The 23,451-nt window shown below is 43.2% G+C and overlaps 1 protein-coding gene across 1 annotated transcript in view; it reads right to left on the bottom strand.

Moving 5' to 3' along the window:
- Nucleotides 1-23,078, bottom strand: part of cacna1da (calcium channel, voltage-dependent, L type, alpha 1D subunit, a) — a gene marked incomplete at its 5' end in the record, with an annotated part of 92,713 nt that extends 69,635 nt beyond the window's left edge. Inside the window, 2 exons of the mRNA XM_084062040.1 lie at nt 21,256-21,361; nt 22,798-23,078. Coding sequence (XP_083918166.1) covers nt 21,256-21,361; nt 22,798-23,078 — 387 coding nt within the window. The remainder of the gene's footprint in view (nt 1-21,255; nt 21,362-22,797) is intronic.
- Between the last annotated feature and the right edge of the window lie 373 nt (nt 23,079-23,451).

Here is a 23,451-nt window from a genome sequence, read left to right as displayed (position 1 = left end):
TAGAAGCTCGCCCCCGCTACGCGGGGGCTCGCGTCTAGCCCGCGGCCACAGCCACGTAGCGCCCGCGGCCACTTGGCAGCTCATATAAGTGGCGTAGCGTCATGAGGGCCAGTGGGGCCGTGGCTCGGTGAGTGAAGACCCTGTAGTGCGGATGATATGTGGCATAGAGGGGCAGATTGTAAATCCCCAGAGGAAACATCCGTGGGCTACCCTTGGTTCAGCGATGTGTGCGGTCGCCCTGCGGCCCCTCCTCCTCCACCAATGTGCAGTATTGAGAGCCCTGACGTCACAACAATTGGAGCGATGGGCACTGCACTCTGGTTGGTTAGGGTACACCTAGGGCCCAGGTAGAACCCAGTTAAAGCCTGCATGGGCAAACCCAGTTAGGACCCGCCTTGGTCCCACATAAACATGGCTAGTTGGGGCCCACCTAAGGGCCAGGTAGAAGCTACTTATAGCCTGCATGGGCATCGCAGTTGGGACTGAAGTGGATGCCGCTGACATTGCTGACATGGGGTCCATATGGTTTAGCCCACCTTGAAACCATATGGGAACTACGCTGGCATGCAGGCTGGAATGCAAACGCTGCGTCATACCTGTAGTGTGTAGTTTGATGTTGTGTGTGTAGCAGATATACCTGCAGTGTGTAGATCAATGTCCATATGAAAGTCAATGCCCAGCAGTGTTTTTTTTTTTCTCCAGCAGAGTTTCTAGTGTCTCTGTCTCTCTCTGGAAGAGGTTGCACATGAACTCTGCAGCCGCACTGAGGCGCTCCAACACAAACACTCTGACATTAAGCTGCTTCACACAACAAACATCAGCACCACGCTGCTGTTTGTCCAAAAGACACAATATCTCCTCTCCCACCGACGTCATGTGTTCATTTATCGACAGCCGTACAGACTCCTTTTGACACATTTTACCTCGTTTATCCAGCTCTCACTGACTCTCCACATCGGGCTGTTATAGCGCCACCATGAGGCTGATTAGAGAAATCTCAAGTGGAATTTCTTCCTCGGCATAGTGGGAATGTGGGTGCAAAGTTGCATGGAAAGTGCATGCTGTGTTCATAATGTGAGGCATTTTGGTCCAAACGGAGCAGTCCTGCAGACTTTGGAAGGCATTTTAGCCAATCAGGATGGAATATGAGAAATCTGAAAGGGCTTTTTTTTTAATGACTGTGGAGATACTGTGTACCGATTTGCGTGATGTTTGGGCAAAATATGTAGGAGTACTGTGAGAAAATGTGTTTAGCAAAAAGCGGCCTCCTGGTGGCACTGTAACAGGTCCATGTGAAAGAAATAGGGCAGAGGTTCTGAATTGGCATCCAGGGAGTGTGTGTGCACAGTTTCGCTGCGATCAAGTCAACGATGTGAGAGATTAGCTATCACAGACGGACGGACAGGTCTTGCGCCATGCCTTTAGGCCTGGCGGAGACAATAAAAAAATGACCATTTCTGCAACAAAAGTAGTCAACAAACTATACTATAAAAACATTGGCCACATTGTCAAATAATCTAAGAAAGAGGCAATCATGTAGAAAATAGCCGATCTACAAGCTTACAAAGCCCCTCAACGTGAGGCGTTTCGAGCTTGTAGATCTGCTATTTTCACAATATTTACTTGTGGAATGGAGTCAAACAAAATGGGGGGGGTGCCCAGATCAATTACGTTTATTTGGGGGGGGGGGGGCCTGAAAGGGTTGATAAGCACTGCTCTAATTGGAGCGAAATTATCTGAAATTACTACATGACCATAATGCAGCCTAACATGCGTTGCATGGGGCGGTCCTGCCATTACGTTAGTTACTGTAGTTGCTGTGGAGCTACATAGTTCTCCAGAAGACACACACAAACATACACCATCTACAATGGACTAACTGAGCAGCAATATTGACATTCACCACACGAACGTGCATTGTTGACAAAGTGATTGCACAGCCGCTGCAGGCATGACAACCACGTTAGCGTTAGCGACATGGCAGCTATCACAGCGCCCTGTCCGTCGTCGCTGCGACTGACTGTGATGGCTACAGCAAGCTCTCTGCGATGCCATTGTCTGGGAACTGCTCTTAGCGTGACACGACCAATGAGAGTGAGCGCTGTAGTTGTTGCTAAGATACGGTGGCGTCTCTGCCCCATAGCTTGTAGATCTCTCACGCATGATTGGCGTAGGCTGCGTTGCCAGGTCTGACTGTTTGTCTAAGCGATTTTGGGCTTATTTGGGTGCACTTTTGGGCTCGTTTCCATAGACCACGGCAGTGCTTATTTCTTTCCCGTGACCGATGTGGCATAAAAAGGTGCAAAACGAACCATCCGGAAGTACATTGCGAGATGAAATATATCGCACTTTTTGATTATTAGAGAAGGAGACACATGTGAAGGTGGAAAATTAAATGTAGGAGGTTATATAGTTTTGCATGAGCGATTTTTGTAGCAAGTTGTGAGAGAATTGGGCCACTCCTGTGGGCGGGGGGCTCAATAGAACCATTGGGGTTTGAAAGGAGACGCTCTCTGTTTGAGTGGTGAGATACTCAAAATCTACAAAGTAACTAGTAACTAAAGCTCAGTTATTTGGCTCTGACATGTAGTGGAGTAGAAGTAAAAGTACTGAAAACTGGAAATACTCCAGTAAACTAATTTGACTTAAGTACAGTACTTGAGTAAATGTACTTAGTTACTTTACACCACTCCATCAACATCAGTTGAGTGGGGGTTGGGTGAACCAGGAAGTTCTCTTTGCAAGTCTTTCCATGTTTACAGGGAGGGTTCAGCTGTGGCCTGAGACAGGTGTGAGAGGTGTGTGTGTGTGTGTGTGTGTGTGTGTGTGTGTGTGTGTGTGTGTGTGTGTGTGTGTGTGTGTGTGTGTGTGTGTGTGTGTGTGTGTGTGTGTGTGTGTGTGTGTGTGTGTGTGTGTGTGTGTGTGTGTACAGTACGTATACGTACGCATGATAAATTAGACAACAGTACACACACACACACACACACACACACACACACACACACACACACACACACACACACACACACACACACAAGACAGGTGTGAGAGGTGTGTGTGTGTGTGTGTACGTAGACTACGTACGCATGATACGCATGAGTTAGACAACAGTACACCACGGTGTGTGACTCAGCTGTTTAGGCCTGGAACACATGAAACAGGAGCAAGGCCCTCTTCATCCATGATACATGAGGCTGAGTGGGTCAGGCTAAACATTCTATAACACTGCTGGGAAGCCATTGTGTCTGCCTATCCGTTTACGTTGTCTTGTCTACCATTCATTCTATACTGTAGATGTCAGTAAAAAAGAAAGAAAAAAAAGACTGTCGTAGCTGGGGGCAGTGGGGGCATGATGGAGGAAGTCAATAGTGAATGTAATTAGACACAGTCATTTAACTCTCCACATTATGTGGAGCCCAATGCATTCATATTACACACAATACACACTATAAAACACACAACTGCATTTCCCCTTCCCTTTCTCTCTCAGACAGACAGACAGACAGACAGACAGACAGACAGACAGACAGACAGACAGACAGACAGACAGACACACACACACACACACACACACACACACACACGCGCGCACACAAAGGACATGTACATGAATGCACACCCCTCCTGAGGGAGTCCTTAATCTCTTGCTCTTATAGACACCACCATGATGCAGGGAAACTGTGGGGCCGCGGGGCTCGCTTTGTTAAACAGTTTAATGTGGATTTATAGGAGCACTTAGCCCAGTGTGAATGACATGGGTCTCTCTGTTATACTCAAGTAAAAGGTTGTGTTAGTCTTACGGCTGCAGCATCTCCACGGAGCATGCTCAGACCGCAGAGAGAGAGAGAGGGGGGGAGAGAGAGAGAGAGAGGGGGAGAGAGAGAGAGAGAGAGAGAGGGGGAGAGAGAGAGAGGGTGCAGTAACATTCATATAGATGGAAGGAAAAGTGACAGAGTGACAACTGAATGATTTTAGAGGCGTTTACAGGCCAAAATGACCAACGGTAAAACTCTGTGATAATCTGTCGGTAGGGATAAGGCTCAAATTGCGACGTTTAACCCATTCAATCCAGGAACGCATCAGTGACATTTTAGATTTTTTTAGCTATAACCATCATTTTATACTTTGGCTATTCAAAAATAGCAGATATACAAGCTCATAGCGCTGCACTGAGTGCCGCTCAATGAGCTTGCTGAGATCTGCTTTTTTTTTTTTTTAATCATGAACATTTGTGCAAATCTTTGAATATATATTTTTAAAGCGAACATTTGTAAAATATTTTGTTCCAGGGACCTCCAGAAGCAAAGATTTGAGTTATGAGCTATGAGCTTGTATATCTGCTATTTTTGAATAGCCAAAGAAATCTAAAACGACAGGAGATGCGTTCCCGGATTTAATGGGTTAACAACTTTGCCTCTTTTAAAAGTACCGGTAGTTGCTGCGTGTCATTACAAAACAGTAATCAGTCACTTATGTTATAGAGGTAGCCACTAGCCAGCATATTTGTGCACGAACATGACAGAATTTTAATACAATCCAGCGCACGTGACTTTAGAATAACAGGAAATTATATTTTACAGTTGTAGTGTCTGGGTACGGTAAATTATTATATAGATAGTGAATCTGTAGTAATAGGCTTGTGACTTTGGCTTTCCTAGCAACAGTAATTTGATACTGTAGCTAGGAATAAAAATAGCCACATCCCTTGTTCATGAAAGCATGCAAGTTTAATAAATGATTCCCGATAAACAGACACGTATTCATTCAGCAGCAAGGTTGACTTGCTTGCTATCCCTGGCAGAGACAGAAGGAGAGAGAGAGAGCGAGAGAGAGAGAGAGAGAGAGAGAGAGAGAGAGAGAGAGAGAGAGAGAGAGAGAGAGAGAGAGAGAGAGAGAGAGAGAGGAAACAAAGACCTTTGGGGCACAGGCGCACCATAAATATACCTCTGACTCATCTCTGTTTATTTGCATAGACTTACTGTACTGTGTTCCTTTGTCATATACAGTAGCCATACAGTATGGGCATCGTGTACACTAAGCAGTGCACAATAAGGGGGCGGATGCACAGAAGATGCTGATAGCACGGTCAGTGTGTACTATCAACAGCTTATACACATCTATATTAGGGTATTAAGTATATTGAAGACAATAGTTTGGTCACTAACAAGGAAGGCAAGATAAATGTACTGCCATGCATGCCAAGACAGGATGTAAGTCATCAGGTCTACCATCCTTACAGGTTCTTTCATGGCTTCATAATTGAAGCCATCTGATAATCACATGCGCATACATGAACATACATACACACAAGCCACATTGTGACCAGAACTACATACCCATACAACAATACACACACGCACGCACGCACGCACGCACGCACGCACGCACGCACGCACGCACGCACGCACGCACGCACGCACGCACGCACGCACGCACGCACACACACACACACACACACACACACACACACACACACACACACACACACACACACACACACACACACACACACACACACACACACACACACACACACACATCTTCATCTCATAGACTCACACAGATTGCTGTCTTTGTATGAATGAGGCAAGATGAACTGCAATTGCTCTCTTGAAGAAACATTATCCGCCAATATCACAGCTTTTACAACATGTTTGTGACCATGCAGCCTACCCTATCACATAGCCAGACACCCCACACTGATATGTCATGTCACACAGCTCTGTAGAGAATTGGAAAACTGGAAAAGATTGGAAAAGGTGACAAAGGTGTAATAGTATCCAGGAAGGATTTTCTTTTGGTTGTGATCCGGTCCATTTCCTGGCTCCAGGCTGATAGCACTACTGTGATATGAACCAATTAGTTGGGAGGTCAAAGTTCAAACCCGGATGCCCAGTAAATAAAACAACTAGCTTGGGAGAGCTGTTCATACCTGTGTTATTCTGACAGAAGAATGTAACACAATTGTAATTGTTGGTTTTAATAGTTAATCTAAGTGACTTCTCTTTATGATTAATACATCGTCGCTGACGGGTGGAAACATTGCATGTCCAAAACCGTTACTTTTCAGGAACTGGAAATGTGTTCCAAACGATCCAATATAGTTATTATTTAGTAACAGGCTTTTGTTAATAGTTTTCGTTGGTTCAATAGAAAATAAAACCCACCACAGACAGTCGTAGCTACTTTCACTTTCAAAATCTTTCCAAAAATAGCAACTAAAATCGACAATGTAGGGCATGCATTACGAAAATACATCAGATATGGATTTTGGTCCTTGTATACCTCGTACATACTTCCTAATCATTGGCCCAGACTCGCTCATCCGCTCCACTCATCACCACTCCCTCAACATTGATGGCTCCGTTGTCACCACTCCGTTGTCACCGCTTCCACCCAAGACACGCAACCTCGGTGTCATCTTGGACCCCACCCTCTCCTTCCAGTCCCATGTCAACCAGATCACCAAAACTGCCAATTTCCACCTTTCTTTGCAACATTGCCCGCCTTCATCCCAACCTGTATCACACACTGCTGCTGAGACACTCATTCATGCCTTCAGGGACGTGCACAGATAGACTCTAGGTGGTGCTAGAGCACCTGCCCTTTGCCCTCTTGACCAGAAGTGCCCTTTTTTTCAGTTTACAGCAGGGGTCTTCAACAGGGGGTCCGGGACCCCTAGGGGGTCCTCAGAGTTACTACAGGGGGTCCACCAAATCTTTATGTGATATGATTTTTCTTTTTACCATAACCACTCGAAACCTAGCATCCCTTTTCTGAGGAGAACTTTAGCCAAAAATAGCCGATTTACAAGCTCACAACGCCTCGCGCTGCGAGACGTTGTGGGCTTGTAGATCGGCTATTTTTGGCAAAGAGGTATAGGTGTAGAGGGAAAAAAGAGCAGACCAAGTAAACAAAAAAAAGTATAATTTACTTGAGCACCTGCCCCTCAAAATGTCTGTGCACGCCACTGCATGCCTTCATCACATCCAGACTCGACTACTGCAATAGCCTACTATACGGTGTCACCACTAGGCATGTAATAAAAGAGTTTTCAGTAATTTGCTACTGTATTGAAAAGAGGATAAGAGACGGGATTTGTGTAAGAGAAATCATTTCGAAAATATATTTTTCGGTCATCTATCTGGAAAATCATTTTGTGTTTAAATCATCGTGAAAAATGGTATCGTGAACCTAGTATCGTGATTCGAATCGTATCGTGAGTTGAGTGAATCGTTTACATGCCAAGTCATCACCACGGTTCTCAAGAAACTGCAGTCTATATGAACAAAACTCCTCTGGCCGCCTGCTCACCAGAACCCGATCCAGGGACCATATCACACCAGTCCTCCCTCCATGAACCTGCACTGGCTCCCAGTCAAACAACAGAATAGATTTCAAGATACTGATCACTACCTACAAAGGCCCTTAACAACCAAGCTCCCCCCTACCTCTCTGACCTCCTACACCATCATGCCCCCTCCCGCTCTCCTCAGGTCAGGTGATACCAACCTCCTGGACGTCCCCATGACAAAGAAACAAACCTGGGGTGACAGGGCTTTCTCGGTTGCCGCTCCCCTCCTTATGGAACTCTTATTATTATTATTATTACTACTTTCTCATAGATATAGAACATGAACTGTCCTACGTGGGAGGGATGGTTTTTTCTTCATTAAATGTCATGACCACCTGGGCTCTCAGTGTAAATACATGTGCATGTATGAAAATTCACAGCTTGAGCATGTGGGCAGCAGGCCAAAGTCATTTAAATCATACAGTGATATCATGCATGATGCATGACATCAATGTATGACCACTGTACTACTTCCAGGAAAAAAACAACAGCATAATAGAGTATGCTATACACAGTGAAATCCTCAGTGTTCATTTAAACTCTGACTTCAAAAAATAAGTAAAAGTGGCTTATTGTCAGAATCAGCTGAGCAATGAGGTCTATATCCCCCTGACAAGGAACTAGACCAGGGAGATAAGATGGATTGCTGAGGTGGAGCGCCACACATGTACCATCAGCTCCCAGTACTTACCACACATCTTAAGGGCCGTTTCTCACTATGGTTCCGCGTGCGCACTCCAGACCGCTCCGTTTCCGAGTGCGCTTGGCTGGCCCGCATTCACACTGGCCAAGGCTCTAACGCGCCCGAGAACACTTGCATATATACCCCCGATCCTATAGGTGGCGGCATGCACATAGTGCTTCGCCAGTGGACACAGACGTCATCAACTATGCGACAATGTTTGTGCTGGTCGCGCATAAATATAAGGTTGCCGCCTGGAGAGAGTCAGGAGCGCACTGAGCGCACAGAAGTCAAGGCACAGACTGCTGTGTTGTTGGCGCGCGTGTTGTTGACAGACAACGGATGCACGCTTATGAGAAACAACACAAATAAAACCTGGTGAAACACTTGTGTGCATTTGCGCAAGATGAGGATACAGGAAACATTCAGTCTAAATGTCCAGTTTGCTAACCTTCACAACAACTACTACTTTTGTATTTGAAACCTTACATTTCTCTGAATATTATAAACTTTCACGACAGCTTAAGTACAAAAGTATATAATTTATGAAAAGGCAACTAGCCTATACTTCATACAGTGAAGTCAGTGAAGTAACGTCTTTTCTTTTTTTACTCTCTTTGTGTGGGGATTATCTGGCACATGTATGTATCTGTTATGAAAGAGAAATTGCATCATGAGTGAAACGGCTATAGTCCATGGGAAACCATAAACCTACCATCTAAATGAGTTATATTTACTTACAAATTTCAAATTACAAAGCCTTATAAGCTATATATTTCTGGGATGCATAGTAGCTGAAACTCCACAAGATATCCACAAGATATACTATTATATATATATATATATATATATATATATATATATATATATATATATATATATATATATATATATATATTGTTGCTGTCATTATATGGCCATGACACGGCCTCTCTTTCTATCTCGCGCTCTCATTCTATTTCTGTATGTAATGTTTTATATAAATAAATAAATACGTTTTATATATAAATATTGCGGGTTTTAGCGCATCATCCCGCGGGTTCATTTGGTCATTTAATGATAAAATTAACCCGCGGGATGATGCGGTACTAAATCTTTCATCATCCCGCGGGTTCATTTTATAATTTAATGATGAAATTAACCCGCGGGATCCGGCCATGGTTGAACCCCTGTGGATTGATCTGCGACGTCTTTTTGTTGACTGTTTTTGTCGAGTTTATATACCGTCACCTATTACAAATAGCGGGCCACTTCCGTCAAACAGTACGCTTGCTTTCACACTGCAGCGTACCGTCTCCGAGGACGCATGATTCGGATCCGAGACTGCCTCCGGAGGTGGTTTCGGGAACGGAACGGGGATCCGTTTCGGGGAACGATACGCAACGTTCACACTACCACAACATCAGCCAAGTGGCCCAGGGTGCGCACCCGGGGCCGTAGTGTGAAACCGCACCCAAGCTGTGCTACTCACACGCTGTGGGGCAGCGCCCAGTTTGAACCAAGGTTATAGGTTCGTTTTGACAATTTCTTTTCTAATTTAGTTAGTTTTAATTTGTTTTTAGACCAGATTTGCTAGTTTGTATTTGTTTTAATTTTTTTGAAACTGCTTAGTTTTTTGCTTAGTTCGTTTTTATTAATATATATTTTTTCATACTTTATTTGTCAGGTGCAGGATTCAAAAGGGTCAGAATAAGTATTGTGTAATAAAAATAAATAAAAACAACGTTGCATCAAGATTTCACATCAACTCAAAATGCTTATACAAATAAACTTACAAAAACTAAAACAAAGGGCATTTTGACTGTAATTTCAGTTAGTTCTGTAAACACACAATGCAGTTTCAGTTAGCTATCGTTTGTTTGTTTTATTTATCGTGTTTAATTATTTCAGTTAACGAAAATGTTTTTAAAATGCTAGTTTTCGTTACTATAATAACCTTCGGTTCAGTGCCCAGTATCGAACACCTTGTGATTCAAAGGCGCTCTACTGACTGAGCTACCCAGACACAATGTAGCACGGGTCCATTTTGTATATGTACACAACCGGCCTACCGGTATGCAGTGTTGCCAGATTCTGTGAGAGAAACAAGCAACCAGGTCTAGGAAAACCAGCCCAAAAGAAGCGACTATGGGCCACATGAGCACTTCAACATTTACATCAGCTATTTGAAAATAGCAGATCTACAAGCTCACAACGCGTCGCGACGCGTTGTGAGCTTGTAGATCTGCTATTTTCAAATAAAATCTTGCGGGGAAAAATTATAATAAGCAGATCTGGCAACCCTGCTGGTATGTATAGTGTCACTGAACCAACATGCAGGATAACCTACTGTATATCCACCTATATATAATGTCTGAACCCATTATCAGCAGTGTGACAACATCTCCTGACTGTCAAAGTGACTTTGTGATGGCATTTTCTATAGGACTTCCTCCCGCCACCTCGCTCTGGTGTTCTCTCCCCTCCCCCCCATGCTCTCTTCCTCTCTAGTCGACTCTCTCCTCTTCTCCTGTCTGTAGAGATCAGTCACTGCATCGCCGGCAAGCCGGGGGGTTACAGGGCAAGCCAGCATTTAATGCTTCTCTCCACCGCCTACACTGTCAAATCATCAGCGTTAATTTAACCCCCAAGAGTGTACGAATTTGGTTCAATGTGTACACTCTTGGGGGTTAAAGGAGTAGTTCACCCACAAAAAAAAAACGTATTTACTATCAATTACACACCCCATGAAGCATTGAATTCATGGATATTTTTTTGTTTTTGTCGCATTCCTAAGCCAATTATAATCCGGCGTGAAGATGCTTTTGAGTCTCCTACCGGAAATACACCCGGTCATCAAATGATTGGCTAAGGAATGCGTCAAAAACAAAAGAATCTCCATGAATTCAAGGCTTCATGGGGTGTGTAATTGATAGAAAATACGATTTTTTTGTTTCCTTTGATCAAATATACACTATATAAAATATATAAAACTAAAAGGCCTGTTTTAAGGAAGCCTGTCCAATGCTTTACGTATTTTACCGCATAAAGCCAATCACAGCACGGTTAATTAATTACTACATCTAACATGAACACATTAACACTCATTGATCTGCACTGATCACAGCATGATCCTTTTGGGTAACACCACCATCCAGCGGCAAACCAATGACCAGTCCAACAATTACAAGGTCTCAATTCTCCCAGAATGCACTTTTCATATAACACACAAGAAACCAGCTAATGTGTCTCATCCTATAGAGTATAGACACACTCTTACAAAACACTTCCAGTGAAATTCCTCTCCAGATCACTGCATATGTGTGTGTCTGTGTGTGAGTTTGAAGTGGGTCGGTCGGGCGGTTCTCGAGATGCGCCAAGGACAGACACACAGAGATTTCATGAATTTATAGAAGGATCTTCACACACCGACGGTGGAGGCAACCATTCAAGGCACCACAATGCTCATCAGGAGCAGATAGGTCTTGCTCAAGGACACCTTGACATGAAGACAAATGGTCGCTCTCTTGTACCTCTTGAGCCATTGAGCCATTGAGCCATTGACGCAAAAATACACTGATCTGTTGTTGAGGTTTACTATTCAGAAAAGGGAGTACTATAGCGTACCATGTTGGAATGTGTGTGCTGACGCCATAAGCACAAGGCTGAAGGCAGCGGACGGTGGCTGTTGCTAGGTTACAGTTAAGGTAAACAAGGTGGAGTGCTGTTAATGGGATATAGAAGGCCCCTCAGCCAATCTCAGTGTGAGGGTCAAAACTAACTGTGGAATGAATACATTATTATACAGCACTGCCCTTAAGACATGCAGTTCTATGTTCTGAATGGAGGAACATCAGTTATCAGTAGGTGATTTGAGGGAAGTATACTACAACAGTGGTTCTCAAAGTAATGATTGATACTTAAAGGAACTAAATGTGAATGTGCAAATGTAACCTTTCTGATCTCATTTAAATGTGTTAGCACCGGTGGCACGCTGACATTGTTGGGCAAAACATTCTGTATCCTGAACAACAAATTAAACGAGCTTGCATAATTTAAGGACCACCATGCAGTTTAATTTCAGGTAAACATGTTTACACATTTACTTTCTAGGACACTGAACACAAACACATGCTGCTCTGCTGCTCTTTCACTCTGACTCTCTGTCTGTGTCTTAGACAGCACAAATGCACTGAACTATTCGCTGCATGCCTTCTGTACACACAGGAAAGTCATTTCTATTAATTTAACTCAGTATGAAAATGGGTCCAAATGGGTCCATTTGAGTAAATGACTCATTGTGACAGTTCAAAAACGTAATTTGATCTGATTCGAAAAAAGTTAAATGCAGATTCAGAATCGTCAAGCGCATCCTTTGCCTACAAGTAAGATTAAGATATCTTAAAATAATGCAGAAATATCAAATCAGTTTCAGTCCTCCATTATTTCACACTACCATGAATCTGATCTATCTGATCGTGTCCATCCTTCCTACGATCATGCAGCAATGTTACAAGAACAATCCCTTACTTTTGTCATGTTAATTAATCCTAGTTTTGAAATGAAAATAACATGGCACATGAAAAAGGACACGGAGGAAGTGAGGCATTACAGACATATCTGACTCTTGCCTTCTCACACAAATGGGAGCACTGCTCCACATTGAGCTCCAGGACGATATTCAAATGCAATGAGTTCTGGGATAGCGTTCTGGCCCAGCCAGCAAAAAGCAAAGCGGCAAAATTGAGAAATTCTCAACGTTGACACTTTTGCATAGAGAGACTGACCAGCCAATTCAGAGTACGCTGTGCTCTGAAATAGGCGTGCTGTAGGCATGATACACTTGACACAACAGAAAGACTACTGAACGGAAGTAGCGTATATTGATAACAATGTTTTAAACTAGCAGTTTTAGGTGGGAAATTGGTCAAGATTGAGCAACTACATAGCCAATTTATTGTCTGTATGTGAGCTTTGATCTATCTGCTTGGACCACCAGAGCTCTCACTGGGCACGGACTAGGCAGGCACACACACCAATGTACAATTAAGGCATTTAGCAGACACTTATCCAGAGCGAGATATTGGTACAGGGGGGGTGAAGCGCTACTCATGGGGTGACACACACACATGACCGCATGGCGTACGCATGCACACACATACATACATACGTGCAAGCACATGCACGCACGCACACACACCCACACACACACACACACACACACACACACAAGCCTGTGCATGTGCACACAAATACACTTCCATCAGGGTAATTTCATTTCGTGCCTCGTTCTAAAAGGTTGTTATTTCGTCATATTTCTGTAAATCAATTAATTACTCTTCCATCTGCACCATCATCATGTCTTTAACGTTAATTTTGTTTTGAAAGTAGCAAAAGTAAAAAAAGAAAGTATTATGGTATAAGGCACTCTTACAGTATGCTTGAACAAGGCTTATTTTCTGTAACAATAACAGCTGGAATCTTGTATGAGGCGTATGATCATTGTAGCATATAATCATATACCATCATTGGGGTAACTTCTGGCGTTACCTCGCCATGCAATTACTCAAATTCCCGAAGCAATATACATACTGATCTCAATCTGTTTTGTAACACGGCGTGCAATTACTGAAGCTACTGTATACCTCCTAATCTCAATCTGTTTTGTTGTGATGTATTAAGCACAATGGTGACCTCAATGCCACCCTTCATCTCCCTAATTATATATGTGTGCAGTGCACAATACAGTATGTATTGTATGGTATGGTGTATGGTTCAAACCACGGTGAGTCACTGCCTGAGAGCAGTATTGCTTTTTAATGCCTATCTGTGCCAGATCACCACACGAGGAAGCACAGGACTCTTGAAGTGGACTTTCAGGATGTGCAGTGTAGGGATGCAATATGTAATCGAACTAATCACAAATCGATTTTAAACAAAATAATCGATGTTGAGGGTGAAATTCTGAAATTCCGCTTTTCTCTCCAAATCAGTATTTTTCTGCAACACTGTTGTACGATTAAGTATTAATTAGAGCGTGGTTAATCAGACTTATCGATTTAGTATAATTGTTTAGCATCAATTCATTAATAATAAATGATATAAAAAACACGCTTTTCGATTGTTCAATTACCGTAATCTAAAAATGATCTATGGAATAATATTAAGTATGTATTAAGTCCGATACAATGAATGCCAACTTAAAGCTGGAAAGGAGTATGTGAAAAATGTGCTTTGATTTTGACACTTGCTGTCCCTTTAGACGAGCTGTCCTGCAAAATGCAAAGTGCAAAAGGTCTATTATATAGTGTGAATACATTTTGCATCCCACATCCCTCCCCCTCCCTCTTTTTCTCTCCCCCTCCCCCTCCCTCTCCCTCTCTCCTAATCAGTAAAATCCTGTTAATTTAACTGTGAAAGTGTGCAAGTGGACCCAAATGGACCTATTATAGAATCATCACCCAGGATTTTACAGTGTACCTCTTCCTTACACGCACGCGCACACACACACACACACACACACACACACACACACACACACACACACACACACACACACACACACACACACACACACACACACACACACACACACACACACACACACACACACACACACACACACACACACACACACACACACACACACACACACACACACACGTGTGTTACCAAGCAGGCAGAGGCAGTGTCACTGTGTGAGCCATAAATGAGCAGTTCCGTTAAGTGAGTAAACACCCACTTCTGTCTCCATCTCTCCATGGGTGCCCAGTGTGCCAGCCAGTCAGCCACAGCTCCACCCACAGCCATCCCGTTCTTCTGTCACACACATCTGCTACACCACAGTGCTCAGCCAAAACTGACACATGCTCTTTAACCACTTAACCGCTCTAGTCGACATTGAAGCGGATTTGACTTACAACTGTACTCGGACCGTTTTTTTCCCCCGTCTACATCAAATCTCTTCACCAAAAATAGCAGATCTACAAACACAAAACGTGTCACAACAGCTCGTTGTTAACACACCACATCATTTACACACTGCTCACCACACACATGCTCTTTAACCACTTATTTCGATGACAGGGGTCCTCCAGGGTTCTGTAATTCCCCTCTACACCAACTCTCGTTCCCTAAAAATAGCAGGTCTACAAGCTGACGCGTTGTGGTGTGAGGCCCTGTTATTTTCACCAAATGTTCGCCTGTTTTTGCAGAATGTTTGCCAATTATGACAAGACCAGAGTAGGGACACGTCAAGGGTTCATGTACAAACAATTATTATTAATTATTATGCCACCAATGTACAACGAAGTACTGAATAATACAGGCCTTAAGTGGTTGACCAGACTACGATTTAGTGGATTATGAAAAGTCCATTTGAATTATTTTCGTGTTGATTCGTTGATATATAAGAAATGTTAAATATTTTTCATAATTATCACAAAAACTCTGCTGCTCGATTAATTGATTAACCTACAGTACATGAGCAAATCTGTTCAGATCAGAGGTTCTAAATTTCGGTTTCGATATATTTTCTTGTAGATTTGAGCTTGTAGATTTGCTATTTTCGCTATTCGTCATTATGACAAAGTATAAAATATGGCTTCCAATTAATCCGATACATCCCCAACCGCACGAATGCTCCATAATACATTACATCCAACACACACACACCAACCGCACACATGCTCATTAACACACTACATCCAACACACACACACACACACACACACACACACACACACACACACACACACACACACACACAACCAACCGCACAGCCAATCTCCTTTAAGCATTTAACTGCTCTCATCCAGAGAGTGAATTATACAAAGAACAAGGTCGATGTGTATGCACCATGAACATGTGTTAAGCCACAACAAGGCACATGGCCATGGCATTAGAGCAGGGGTCTTCAACCAGTGGTCCAGGGACCACCAGTGGTCCTTGAGGAGGTTCCAGGTGGTCCCCAGCTAAATGATGGAGAGTTGGTAATCAAATGGACCCTTATATACATTTTACTCTCTCAAGAGTTAAATTAGTGTTAAACATCTGCATTGCTTAATTAAATAACTGTTATTTTGATTGAGGTTTTGCCTGTTATGTCTCCTATTGGTACCAACGTCAATACAGCATGGAATTGTGGACAAAATCGTATCCAACGATAACAAAATATTCTAAGTTTTGGGTCTGAGAGTCTAAATCTCATCAAATGGTGGTCCATGGGCTCAAATGCAGAATAAATAATGGACCTTGACATGAAAATGGTTGAAAACCACTGCATTAGACTAGAGGGCTACACAGTGCTACAGAGTGTTCATTTAATATTGAAAAGTTGAAACACTTACTTAAGTGTATGACAATAAATATATATGCTGAAGTGACTAGATAAAAACATGCGATTGTCTACCAAAGACAGCAGGAGCAAAGGGGAGCCAGGTATCAGACAAAAGTGTCCTCTCTCTATGATTTTGGTGTTTACATGCCAGTGTCCTTTTGTCCGCGGTCAAATAAATGCTGTAGCTCTGCAGGTCCGGGCTTATGCAATAACACTCCATGATACCAGACGCCACGCTCTGCATGTTGCCTTACAAAAGGATGAAACGCATGAATCATATTCACCGTGAAAAGGTCATTGTTTCAGGGCGCTTTCGCTCAGCTACCTTCAGCAGCAGGAGCTGCCTGGAGTGCTGAGTCTCAGATACATAAGACACAAATGACCTTAAAGCAAGGCATGTCTGTCTGTCTGTCTGTCTGTCTGTCTGTCCCACAGACAAGAGGGATGCAGATGACGCTCAGATGTGCGAGGAACTTCTTCTCATCAAAGAGAAACAGTACAGCAGTAGTACAGTAAAAAACTATGGCAAAAGCATAACAAACAAAAGCCAGACGGGAGGCGTGTTGTCTTTAGCGACTGAATTTCCCTCGTGGGCTCAATAAAGGTCTTATCATATCTTATCATATCTTATCTTATCTTATCTTAACTTATCTTACATTACATCTAAAATGTAATGTAGGAAATGAGGAATTACTGTTGGAATAGCTGAAGGCTTGTTCTGCTATTTCTCTCATTTCCGTGCATGCATTTGTGCATGTGCGTACATGTGCATCCCTGTGCCTCCTGGTTGTACTGTAGTAGACCCCCAACCTCTGCACTTTGTTCTGCCTGAGGGGGACATTTCTTTCTATTTGTGATGAGCTGCAGCATTTAACCAAGCCTCACCAACAAGACTAGCAGGTCGGCGCTGTAGAAAGGCCCCTGACATTGCAGCACTGCATTGGTCTAACTCACAGCACCTCAGCATCTCTGCTGCTCACTGCAGACAGTGTAGCAAAGAGCAAAGTAAAAGGAAAACATTCTGCATTCTAAACCTCCCAGGTATCAAATATTGAACAAAACGTCTCCAGACAGCATTCAGTGAAGTTGTATTTGTAATATCACTCTCTCTTCCATGTACCATTTACATCTTGTCCATTCTTCAAAAAACATCCATAACTCTACCCATGCATGTGTGACTACATTTTGTCTACATTCCTTTTGTCTTTTCTTCTTCTGTGCTTCTGCATGTGGGACATGTAAGCCCATTTCAGTGTATCAGTGTGGTAAGATGCTTGCGATACGCGCTGGTTCTTATAGGTCCATTTGGTTACATTCGTACACTCTCAGAGTAAAATCAACACTTAGGATTTTACAGTGTTATGTGCCTGCAGAGCACAAGAGAGCAGTGTGCGATGGCACTGTACTCCACAGCCCTTGCTTGCTCGCTGCTATGTCAAACCAACTCAGCATTTTTCTTCTCCTGCCTTCCTCCCGTGACTACAGTGTTTGTGTGCGTGTGCGTGTGCGTGTGCGTGTGCGTGTGCGCGCGCGTGTGTGTGTGTGTGTGTGTGTGTGTGTGTGTGTGTGTGTGTGTGTGTGTGTGTGTGTGTGTGTGTGTGTGTGTGTGTGTGTGTGTGTGCACGTGTGTGTGTGTGTGTGTGTGTGTGTGTGTGTGTGTGTGTGTGTGTGTGTGTGTGTGTGTGTGTGTGTGTGTGTGTGTGTGTGTGTGTGTGTGTGTGCGCGTGTGTGTGTGTGAGTGTGCGCGTGTGTGTGCGTGTGTGTGTGTGTGTGTGCGTGCGTGCGTGCGTGCGTGCGTGCGTGCGTGTGTGTGTGTGTGTGTGGGGGGGGTGCTGTATAACAGTTGAAGGCACACTGGCACACCTGCCCTACATAGCACATAGATCTATTGTTCAACCTCTGCCGAAAAGAGAGACATTGTATTGTTCTTGTTTTATCACTGCAGTATCAAAGCCAAGTCCCAAGCCACAGAAAGCTGACTGGCAATAATCAGCAAACACCTGTAATACAAGGCAAGCCAATGCTTCCTCTAAACATAGAGTAGTGCATTGTTTACATTTCAAGTTGCTGTAGCGTATTTGGTTCTATTTTCCAGGTGTACATACTTACAGATAATGAGCAAAATATATCACACATAATCTCATTTCATAAGAGCATGACCTTTCATGTTGTTTTATGCTTTTGCTTCTGCTTTTCTTTTTTTGCTTTATTGTTAAATTATTTGTACTTTTTCTGTAAAGCACTTGTGCTTTATTCTTGCTCTGTAAAGCACTTTGAGCTGCATTTCATTCCATGAAAGGTGTTATACAAATAACGTTTATTATTACTATCATTATCTAATACAATGTAGCATTGCATTTATTTAGCATGCGAGCATATGTGCCATCCTGTTTTCTTGCTTTGTGTGATGGGCAACACATGCAAGGGCGTATCGTCATAGAGGCCAACGGGGCCATGGCCCGGTCTATAAAACTCTGCTCCCCCAGGGGAAAGAAAAACAAAAAAAATCAACATAACAACATTAGCACCCCTAACCCTATTCTGTTGTTGCCAACCACAGAAATTCGCCTTTGTTTTCAAATCGGGCTTATTTGCATTCGGCCGAATTGTTAATGGGTGGCCATTAAAAAACGTTTTCCCCGTCAAACCGGTTCTCTTGCCAGGCACCAGCGGCTGCTGGTGGGGGGCCAGTGGGGCCACAACCAGCAGCGCCCACCACAACGCCAGACCCGCCACCACCAGCAACCATCTCCGCGGCCAGCAGCACCATAAGTGCGCCCCTGCTCCCCGGATTCCAGCGGCGCAGTTGCGCCTACAGACCTCTCTGCTATCGACGAGCCAGCAACTCAACCCAAACTAAGCCGCTTCCCAAATATACTTGCATATTGTGTTTTATTCACGTTTCTCTCGCTTGCATTAACGCTGATGGTAATTCTCAATAGACTGTCACTTATCAGCCATCGTTGCGCGAGCCCCCACCCGCCCCCCAGATTCTAACCCCTGGCCCGGTCCACGTTAGAACCCACGTACGCTACTGAACACATGCAACATGGTTTACAAAGTTTTTCTTTTGCCATTTTGCCTCCCCCCCAGTAGAAAACCACCACGGTTTATTTACATTACATCATATATGTATTGTTCATCAATATACGCTGTCCCGTCCAAATAAACGAATAAAGTAAAAGTAAAAGAGCAGAGTGAGAAATAATAGAGGAAGAGTAGCACGTAGATAGTAGACATGAGAAAGAAATTGCATATTTGCATATTACTTCAAAGCAGGGAAGAGTTGTGATTTTGAGTTATGGTGACGTTGTGTGAATTAGAAGTGTAGCCAGTTAGAACAATTTGGATACATTTGGATCATCGTTACAAGAAAAACTGCTACTCCGCAGTCAGACTGCCCCAGGTTTGCTCTGAACTCTCTTTGAACATATGAACTGATCATATCACATGAATCCCTTCTGAAGGGGGAGGTGGATAAGATGCAAGGTGTGCACAGACAACATAACACGCACATGGTTAATTTGTACTGTATACAGAACTATACATTAGGGAGTGGCATCAGACACTACAATACTTAAGCTGAAGAATCACCAGAATACTCTCCCTCAGTTTACTAACATATACAGCAAATCCATTGAGGGATTAGTTACATTTACATTGTACATGCTTGGTGTGGTCTATAATCCTCTAAACTTCCAAATAAAAGATGTTGCATGCATGCTGTATAAATACATCACAATAGCAACATTTCATTAGGATTATATATTTGAGTTTTGCATAATGTACCGCACCAACGCATGAGTACTTTCCTCCACTTTTCACTGAGTTAGATCCACGGCTGTTGCGACCGACACTGAGTGGTTAGACAAACTTGTCCCAACTTCAGCTTCAAACTAAAGCTGACAGCACAGACAATACTGTCTCAGACACTGTACTCTCCAAGATGACCTACTTTCCTCCAATGCACCACCACTGTGCAAGCAAACACCCTGAGGTCACCCTCCAGGAGGTCAAACTGGGAGGCATTACACCGCACTTCTCAAAAGTAGACCAGAGAAAGTCTCACCGTGCCAAAGCTTAAGCTTATCTTGCACACTAGGCAGTCACAGCACAGCAGGACTGCAAAACGCAGGTACACTCTCCACAGATTCTTTCATGGGTGGTTGCTAACCTATCTTTCACATACTCTTAGAAGCCGTCAGACAGAGATTCTAAGAGTACTCAGAACTCCGCAGACATAGGAGCTATTCATGAATCATTGAACACCACCGCTCAATTCTGCTTGTGTAAGAACCGAAATCAGTGTGTCGTCTGGCGGTTGGAGAGTGCACTCCTTCTCAGCTGTGGAACATTGCTTACAATACTACATCACCCATAATTCATCATCACGCAGACATAAATGCACAAGGTGCACAGAGTGGTGCAGTGACGGTAAATACTAAAAATAGAAAGCAGAATAAAACTTTGTTATGGGAAAGTGTGACATGATATAGCACCAATGAGGGTAGAAATGTTTTTCTTTTCTATGTAGGCATAAGTAAAACAAATCCCAAATATGCATGACAAAGCAAAACATAATATGTATGCAAAACCATCTCTATTTTTCAGACCACACCTTCTAAAAACACAATGCCAAATGCCATATCAATTGACAGAATTTACAATAAACTAACATATGAGAACTATCAATAAGAAAAATGTAATTGCATAATTGCTTAATGCAGAACAAACCCAATCTAGGCTACTTGTTGTTCATGAAGTGAGGCTAGATAGAAAGACACAATGGGAGTGGCACTGTGATAATACATGTCAGATGAAGGGATGGTGACAAAATTGTATTATACCTTCACTCATCAATAACATTACACACGTGTTTTAACAAAATGAAAGGACACCTACCAGGTCATGGTTAGTGGAGTTGGTATCTTCTTCAGGGAAGGGGATATAGACAGCTAAGGCCATACAGTTGGCAAAAATAGCAATTAATATAAATATATCAAATGGCCTGAGAAAAGGAATTAAGGAAAAATCACTGGAACACTATACACTGTAATGACATTGATAGTTACAGTAGCATTTAAACTGACACAGCTCACTTTTGCACACATATGTTGTAAAAACAAATTCTAAATAAGGTCTATCTACACTTGTCACAGTCATTTGTTACTTTGAATGGCTTTTTGGTAATGTGGCTCATGGCCCATTACACACCCTGCATGAAGCATTGAATTTGTGGAGATTTTTTAGTTTTTGTCGCATTCCAGAGCCAATAATTTGATTACCGGTGGAAAGACGCTAATGTATCCGGTAGGAGACTCAAAGGAGACTCTTTGAAAATAAGTATTTGTTTGGGTGAACTACTCCTTTAATGTAGTCATTTAATGTTTGCCATTTTCATAAATAAAATCTGATGGTTATCCTGATGACAGCATCTGCTCAGGCAATAAGCCCAAGCAGTGTCACACAGCAGCTGTGTTATACCGTGGAGTCACTCTATCAACATTGCACACCAGTATTTTGGGATTTAGGACAGGGTGACTTTCACCGTGTCTTTGGTGTGAAAAAACAGCTTTTTTTCCACTTAACCTGACTGAACATTTCTAGCACGTTCACAGGGTATGCATTAAGCCTGATTTATACTTGGTTGCGTACCGCTGTTCCGCGCCAAAAATAACAGATCTACAAGCTTGGCTTCTGCAAGTGACACCTTTGCTAATCAAGCATACATTTTGCATGATCAGAGCAAACTGCTACACATTAGCAAAGTATATTGCTGAGCATTAACAAAACATATTGCCGTGTGTTAGCAAAGCATACTGCTGTGCATTAGCAAAGCATAACTGCTATACATTAGCAAAGCCAGCATACTGCTTGCCAGCTACCAGTGCACTGAGTTGAACATTTCATAATGACATTACTGTTCCAACAATAGTAAAACATGATCTGAAAGCAAGTAATTTGATCAAGTGTATCGCTTCACAACTCTGTTAAGAAACTATTGTGCAGAGATCTACATGGATTTTTGTTTCTCTGTTTCGCTTTGGCATTATAATGCTCCAATTAATGTGTTATTAATTCACAATGGCCCTAAACGCGTTGAATTGTCGAGAAAGGTGTGAAGCATAAAGTGGACTCATCATAGCTGAAGTAAATCATAAAAAGATTGGACTTCTCCTTTGTAAGAGAAGATGTGAACAACAGAAGTACGTTCAATTCATCTTTGTCTCGTGTTTTTTAGTCTCCTTTTCAGAGTATCGACTTTAGTTTGTTTTACAAGGACTATAATGTGACAACAACGCGGTACGTTTCATAATGAGACATAATCAATAACATTCGGGGCACAGCTAAGCTATTACAAAGGTATAAAGTATCAAGGTAACTGAGTCAAACCTTACACACTCAGTCACAATACACAGACAGACAGACAGCGTTAAAGGATACTTCCACTCCACCAGGCTGATGCAGGCCCTGCGTATGGGGTTGTTGAGGTTCAGGCAGAACAGAGCCCTCGCTGGCCTGGTGTTGGCATTACTGCCCTGCTTCTTGCTTTTGGCATACTGCGCTCTCTTCTTCTGTGCCAACGCACCTACCGGGATGGTGGAGGTCGCTGCAGGTGCGGGCGCGGCCGGAGGAGCGGGCGAGGCCACAGGGGGTGGGGGCGGGGCAGAGGTAGGGGCAGGGGGGGCTTCTGGGTCCGCGGGGGCAGGCCCGTTGGCGCTCATGGTGTGGGCGTGGCTCTGCGGGGAGCATCCAGCAGCATGTATCTGTCAAAGGTAGACAGGGAAGCTACAAGGGGACAGAGTGGTCTGACCGGAGGGCCTGGCGTGTCACCAGCAGGAGAGACTCTGGCGCTGCTGGCGTCATTTAGCCTCTGAGAAAAAGAAGAATGTCACAAAGAAACGTTTGTCAGTGTGATTTGAGCATATTGTCTCTGTCGGGGGGAAACGTCATGTCCAAAACTGTTAGTTTTCAGGATTCATATTCAAAAATAGCCAAAGTAGAAGATCTACAAGCTCAAAACGTGTGCTCGAGCTTGTATTCTGCTACTTTTGCTACTTTTGTGTGATGCTGGAGCATGATCAAAACAAAAAATAT

Source organism: Gymnoscopelus microlampas (assembly GCF_963454915.1).
Source record: "Gymnoscopelus microlampas genome assembly, chromosome: 7".
In the NCBI taxonomy this organism is placed as follows: Eukaryota; Metazoa; Chordata; class Actinopteri; order Myctophiformes; family Myctophidae; genus Gymnoscopelus; species Gymnoscopelus microlampas.
Note: the sequence above shows the minus strand (reverse complement) of the source record. Positions and strands in the feature narration are given on the sequence as shown.